This window comes from Mesoplodon densirostris, chromosome 6, assembly GCF_025265405.1.
Source record: "Mesoplodon densirostris isolate mMesDen1 chromosome 6, mMesDen1 primary haplotype, whole genome shotgun sequence".
NCBI lineage: Eukaryota > Metazoa > Chordata > Mammalia > Artiodactyla > Ziphiidae > Mesoplodon > Mesoplodon densirostris.
In genome coordinates, this window is record NC_082666.1 from 70591003 (window position 1) to 70598528 (window position 7526).

A 7526-nucleotide genomic window follows, 5' to 3' on the forward strand; every position below is an offset into this window, starting at 1 on the left:
AGGAAAAATCTTGATTATTCCTCTTTATCAATTTTCAGTTGGTGACTTAGCATCCTCCAAAGATGATCAATGCGTTGGTGGCTTTTGTTAGTATTAGAAACTCAGAACTTCTGTTGATATATTTAAAGTTTTTTTAATCCATCGAAGGCATTATTCTTTTTGATATTCATATTGTTCCATCTTAGATCGGTAGGAGCCTTCATAGTATTTTTTGTTTTCTGTATTTTTATTTATTCTGGATTATTCTTGAAAAAATTTCAAGTATGTCCAATTTAATTCTACCCCCTACGTCCAATTTAATTCTACACCCCTCATTTGACTCTAAATCTCTCAGATCTTGGAAGAAATTTGCAACTTATTTTGCACTTTCTTCACTTAGTAAGCTGCTAATAAACACTCGAATTGTCTGCTGTTGAGTAACCTTATGGAAACATTCTTAAATGGCCTCTCAACAGTGCAAACTATTTTAAAAGCCAATTTTAATTACAAAATTTCATAAAGTTGTTCAACTCTAACCAAGTCTTCAAGTCCAGTCTTGAAACCTTGGTTATTATGTGTGCTTCTTGGGGGGGGGGAGGGAAATAACAATGCAAAAGGTAAATAGAATAGAATTATGCAAGCTAGAGAGGAAACACCTTAAGATTTTAAATCTGTGTATGTTTTTCTAAAATAAAAGAACAAATATTTTTCCTAAAATGGATTCAGTTTAACTCTTACTGTTGTAACAATGACCATCACCATAGAGTGTGGGAGCAACTACAGAACAAAAAGGATTTGGGGACTCACCTTCTTAGGGAAGCCTCTTTTTCCTCCAGAAAGAGTTAGCAGTCTTTTGGTCTGCATTAATTCTGTTCTTTATACATGTGTAGGTAAAGAAATAGGTAAATTGCAGCACCTCCAACAAGATGCCCAGGCCAAAACTTGGGGAGGTTTCCTAGGCTTCTCTTTCCCCTCTATGGTGCTATTGATATGACTTCTTAAGACCTGCAATCCTTGCCCTCTTTTCTTTCCCTCCACCACTGCTGTGATTTAGACTTTCAGCATAATTGAACTAGGTTATTGGCCTCCTAAATGCCTCCAGTCTTCACACTTCAGTTTTTGCATTGCCATCAAAATAATCTTTCTTAAAATGGATTATTTCACAGCCTTGAGTAAAATCCTTAAAAGGCTCCTCTTTACCTTTAGGGGGGAAAAAAAGCCAAATTTCTTAACATGGAATACAAGACTCTTCATGATCTGGCCTCTATATAACTCTTGTCTTCCTCCTTCCTGCCTCCTATGTCATCCCCAAGACCCTTAAGTCTAATGCTCCAGCAAAAAATACTGACAGAACTCATCACACTAGGCTCTCAGACCTTTCTGCATTTGAACACAGCTCTTCCCTTTACTTAGAAACTTCTTCTCTTTCTTCAAATAGTTAATAAATATTCATCCATCAAAAGTCAGCCCTGAGTTTCAATTTCTCACCCAAGATTAGTATTATACCTATCTTTCCAACCTTGCAAACCTGTATAATGGTCAAAATGACAGAATGGCAAGGTGCCAATACAAAAGTAAGATCTAATCATTGTTAGAGGAATGATCATTGTTTTTGATTGACACACCTGCTTGAATTAAAGAAACAATATTTAGCCTCGGGAGCATTTATTTCTTAGAATAATCTCAGCAGCTTCCTACTAAAAGAAAAACTGTAAAGGCATTTTACAGTTTGCAAAGAAAATCTTGAGTGACGTGACCAGGGATACAAAATCAATTTAGAGACAAGACCAGAATTCTAGTCTCCTGATTACTAGCCCAGGTCACTTTTCATCATACTTTACTCAGTTGTCTTTCTCATTCTTTATTATAATCCACAGGCCAAGTGATTCCGACACACACCTGAGTCTGCGCACCTAATAGTGGGGTAGTAATCATTGTCTTTATCTTTTATTGTACTTATTTGATGAACAGCTTTCTTGAGGTATTATTCACATACCATACAATTCACCAATCTAAATTGTACAATTCAATAGTTTTGAGTATAATCAAATATATATAGTTGTGCAACTATCACCACAATCAATTCTACAATATTATCATCACCCAGAAAGAACCCCCCTGACAGCCGTCATTCTCTATCTCCCTTCCCCTTAGCCATTGCCAAACACTAATCTACTGTCTGTATGGATTTTCCTATTTAAGACCTTCATATAAAGGGAATCATACAACATGTGGCCTTTTGTGATCGTCTTCTTTCACTTAGCGGCTTTTCAAGGAGTACTCTGTTTTAAAATTATCAGTGTAACAACAATAGAGATAGTTTAGAAATAAAGAAAAGGCGAAAAAAGTCATCCATAATCCCATTCTAATAAATCAATATCATACTTTTCTTTCATTTTCTTTCTCCTCTGTAGGTGCATTTTCATCTGATTGGAAAACAGGTGGAGAGCGACCCTCGCTCCCACCTTCCCAGAGCCCAGACCGAGGGCCAGGCAGGGGAGGAAGCAGCGCACCCGCCCATCGCCGCCGGCGCCTCGGTGACGTCACTGCTTCGAGCCGCAGGCCCCCGCCCTCCTGCCGCGTCGCGGTCGCTTTGACAGAACGCGATGGCGGCGTGCGGGTCTGCCGGAGTACCGGCGACCGTGTCGGGAAAGCAAGAGTTTTACCAGCTTCTGAAGAACCTCATCAATCCAAGCTGTATGGTGCGGAGGCAAGCAGAGGAAATCTATGAAAATATCCCAGGTCTGTGTAAGACTACATTCCTGTTAGATGCCGTCAGAAATAGAAGAGCAGGTTATGAGGTGAGACAAATGGCTGCCGCCCTGCTACGACGGCTTTTGTCCTCTGGGTTTGAGGAAGTCTATCCAAATCTGCCTTCTGATGTTCAGAGGGACGTCAAGATTGAATTGATACTGGCTGTTAAGTTAGAAACCCATGCTAGTATGAGGAAAAAACTTTGTGATATTTTTGCAGTGCTGGCCAGGAATTTGATAGATGAGGATGGCACTAACCACTGGCCCGAAGGTCTGAAGTTCCTTGTTGATTCAATCTACTCTAAAAATGTGGTTCTGTGGGAAGTTGCACTTCACGTTTTCTGGCACTTTCCTGGGATTTTTGGGACCCAAGATCGACACGATTTGGATATCATCAAACGGTTGTTGGACCAGTGTATTCAAGATCAAGAACATCCAGCAATCAGGACATTATCTGCTAGAGCTGCAGCTGCATTTGTACTTGCTAATGAGAATAATATTGCTCTTTTCAAAGACTTTGCAGACTTGCTTCCTGGAATCTTACAGGCTGTGAATGATTCATGCTACCAGGATGATGATTCAGTGCTAGAATCCCTTGTTGAGATTGCAGATACTGTACCTAAATATTTGGGTCCTTATTTAGAAGATACTCTGCAATTGAGTCTAAAGTTATGTGGAGACTCTAGACTTAGTAATCTGCAACGCCAGCTGGCTCTTGAGGTAATAGTGACCTTGTCTGAAACTGCAACCCCAATGTTGAAAAAACATACAAATATTATTGCACAGGCAGTTCCTCATATATTGGCAATGATGGTTGATCTACAAGATGATGAGGACTGGGTAAATGCTGATGAAATGGAAGAAGATGATTTTGACAGCAATGCAGTTGCTGCTGAGAGTGCACTAGACAGACTGGCTTGTGGGCTCGGTGGAAAACTTGTTTTACCAATGACTAAGGAGCATATCATGCAGATGCTTCAGAGCCCTGACTGGAAATATCGACATGCTGGATTAATGGCCTTATCTGCTATTGGAGAAGGATGCCATCAGCAAATGGAATCAATTCTAGATGAAACAGTTAACTCTGTTTTGCTTTTTCTTCAGGATCCTCATCCAAGGGTGAGGGCTGCAGCCTGTACTACACTTGGACAGATGGCTACAGATTTTGCACCTAACTTCCAAAAGAAATTCCATGAAACGGTGATTGCAGCTCTGTTGCGTACCATGGAAAATCAAGGTAATCAGCGTGTGCAGTCACATGCAGCTTCTGCGCTTATTATTTTTATTGAAGACTGCCCCAAATCATTGTTAGTTCTATATTTGGATAGTATGGTGAGAAATCTACATTCCATCTTGGTGATTAAACTTCAAGAGTTGATTCGCAATGGAACTAAGTTGGCCTTAGAACAGCTTGTGACAACCATTGCCTCAGTTGCAGATACAATAGAAGAAAAATTTGTTCCATACTATGATATATTTATGCCCTCACTAAAGCATATTGTTGAGCTTGCTGTTCAAAAGGAACTCAAACTTCTGAAAGGAAAAACTATCGAGTGCATTAGCCATGTTGGTCTTGCTGTTGGGAAAGAAAAATTTATGCAAGATGCATCAAATGTGATGCAACTGTTGTTAAAAACACAATCAGACTTAAATAATATGGAAGATGATGACCCTCAGACCTCTTACATCATTTCAGCGTGGGCCAGAATGTGTAAAATTCTTGGAAATGATTTTCAACAGTACCTTCCACTGGTTATTGAGCCTCTTATTAAGACTGCTTCAGCTAAACCTGACGTTGCTCTCTTAGACACACAAGACGTGGAGAATATGAGTGATGATGATGGATGGCAATTTGTAAATCTTGGAGACCAGCAGAGTTTCGGAATTAAGACTTCAGGGCTTGAAGCAAAAGCAACTGCTTGCCAAATGTTGGTTTATTATGCTAAGGAGTTAAAGGAAGGATTTGTGGAATATACAGAACAAGTTGTAAAACTGATGGTTCCTTTACTGAAATTTTATTTCCATGACAATGTTCGAGTGGCAGCAGCGGAGTCCATGCCTTTTCTTCTGGAATGTGCAAGAATTCGTGGCCCAGAGTATCTTGCACAGATGTGGCAATTCATATGTGATCCTTTAATTAAGGCTATTGGGACCGAACCTGATACAGATGTACTCTCAGAAATAATGAATTCTTTTGCAAAGTCCATTGAAGTAATGGGAGATGGGTGCCTCAATGATGAACAGTTGGAAGAACTGGGAGAAATACTGAAAGCAAAACTTGAAGGGCACTTTAAAAACCAAGAACTGAGACAGGTTAAAAGACAGGAAGAAAACTATGACCAACAGGTTGAAATGTCTCTGCAAGATGAGGATGAATGTGATGTTTATATTCTGACCAAAGTATCAGATATTTTGCACTCATTATTTAGTACTTACAAGGAAAAGATTTTACCGTGGTTTGAACAGCTGCTTCCATTAATTGTAAATCTAATTTGTTCTAATAGGCCATGGCCAGACAGACAGTGGGGATTGTGCATATTTGATGATATCATAGAACACTGCAGTCCAACCTCATTTAAATATGTAGAATATTTTCGGTGGCCAATGCTACTAAATATGCGAGACAACAACCCTGAAGTCAGGCAAGCTGCTGCTTATGGCCTGGGTGTTATGGCACAGTTTGGTGGAGATGATTATCGTTCTTTATGTTCAGAAGCTGTTCCGCTGCTGGTAAAAGTTATTAAGTGTGCAAATTCCAAAACCAAAAAAAATGTCATTGCTACAGAGAACTGTATCTCAGCAGTAGGGAAGATTTTGAGATTTAAGCCTAACTGTGTAAATGTAGATGAAGTTCTTCCACACTGGTTGTCATGGCTTCCATTGCATGAGGATAAAGAGGAAGCTATTCAGACTTTGAGTTTTCTCTGTGACTTAATTGAAAGTAACCACCCAGTTGTACTTGGTCCAAATAATTCCAATCTTCCAAAAATAATCAGTGTAATTGCAGAAGGAAAAATGAATGAGACTATTAACTATGAAGATCCTTGTGCCAAACGCCTAGCTAATGTCGTGCGTCAGGTACAGACTTCTGAAGAATTATGGTTGGAATGCATTTCCCAGCTTGATGATGAGCAGCAGGAAGCCTTACAGGAGTTGCTAAATTTTGCCTGAAGCACCTTAATATTATTTGAATATCATCCACCATAAAAGTAACTCCGAACAAGTTTTGTGAGTGCATTCCATTATGATTGAGAGAACTCTTCTCTTCCTGCTAAGCAGTTTATATGCCTTCCCCATGTTTCTCCAGGATTAGTCAGTGTTATAGCCTCTGTTTACCTTGCATGTTTTATCTCTTAAACACAGACCTTGGTGATAACCTGTGCTTCTGTTGTCTTAAAATGTTTGTCACCTTTCCTGTAGTTGATGTGAAGTATATAAATTGTTGCTGTTTGTCTGAATTATTGATGCTGGGCAAGCAGTATACTTGGTGTCAATATGTCATGCTGCCTACCACAAGATGCTAAGAGCTCACAAAGATGGGATAGGAGAACTTCCAGGACAAACATCTTTGGAATTGTGGGTGAAGAATATAGTGGCAGGCTTATTCCTCCTTGATAATACTCCTACTTTTCATAGTAATGGGAGGATGCTGAAATTGGAAAAGAGATTTGAGATATTATAATGGATGTGGGAAGTTTTCTCCATAATACATATGAACTTTTTAATAATGTCCTCCTTAGACTGAGATATATCCATATTCTAGTTCCCAAGGTGTCCAGCTGAGAGTTAAAACTTTGAAGTCTTAGACCAGTCTCTTTTTTTTCAAGTTATCCAGGACTCTAAGGACCATGGTTACTGAAAAGCGCATCCCGGTACATCTAACATTGGTAGCATGTAGCATACTGTAACACAGTGTTTGACAAATAGTAAATAATATTTGTGGGAGTCAATCAGTGTTATGTATTTGAGCAGAATATTGCATTGTGTATGTATGCCATTTTTTCCTGCAAAGCAGTTCAACAAGAAGAGAAGCCCTGATTCAAAGTGGGGCTTAAATAGATTTCTATTTTGGAGAAGTTCTTAATAGAGTATATAGTAGCATTAAATAGAATTCTGTTGTGATCATGAAAGGGAAGCAAAATTAATTTAATCCTTAAACAAGAAAAACAGCTTTGAGAAATTATTTAGCAGTAGATATACATTGTAAGAAAACAGTTCTGTAAATCTAGGGTTAATTATATAAATTGCAATGTTGGTCTTTAATGTCAGGCTTTTTGTAGGGTAGAAAAAAACCTTTCTACTCAGCAAGTTATTAATCCAAAATTTAAGAACAAATACATCTGTCAGGATTTCCTGGGGCTATTATGAGTACTGTCTATGTGACGTATTTAGTAAATATTTAAGACTTAGTAAGTGCTTAATAAATGGTAGCTGTTATTGCTGTTGGTGTTTGTACTTCTGCTGTGTTTCTTTTTATGGTTTGGAATTCCTTTTACATTAGAATCTCTGTTTCACCTACAAGTTCATGAGCAGGCCATCTAGGCCATTGTGTACAGAAATATGAAGTTGAGATTTTAGATATGCAATTCTTGTACATTCCCTACAATTATTTATTGCTAATGAGAGAAAAAAGAAAAGGACGTTAGGTACAGTATAGTCACAATTTTAAGTTTATTTAAGATAAAATTTAAAAGTATAGATGAATAAATAGAAAAACCCCACTACAAAGTATTGATATTACTGTAATAGAGGTTTTCTCTGGATGGTGGGATGAAAAAGCAGTTTTTCTTCTCA

General features: G+C 38.4%; 1 protein-coding gene across 4 annotated transcripts in view; it reads left to right on the forward strand.

The window, feature by feature from the left end:
• Positions 1–7169, forward strand: part of RANBP6 (RAN binding protein 6) — a 286493-nt gene extending 279324 nt beyond the window's left edge. The window contains exons 3-4 of one of the 4 annotated variants that reach the window (XM_060102179.1): positions 2394–2721; positions 3837–4002. In XM_060102179.1, the coding sequence (XP_059958162.1) occupies positions 2586–2721; positions 3837–3907 (207 nt within the window). In that variant the 5' untranslated portion in view covers positions 2394–2585 and the 3' untranslated portion in view covers positions 3908–4002. Of the gene's footprint in view, positions 1–2393 lie in introns of those variants that run through there. The other 3 variants (XM_060102177.1, XM_060102178.1, XM_060102176.1) reach the window with 3 other exon arrangements.
• Positions 7170–7526: the final 357 nt, after the last annotated feature.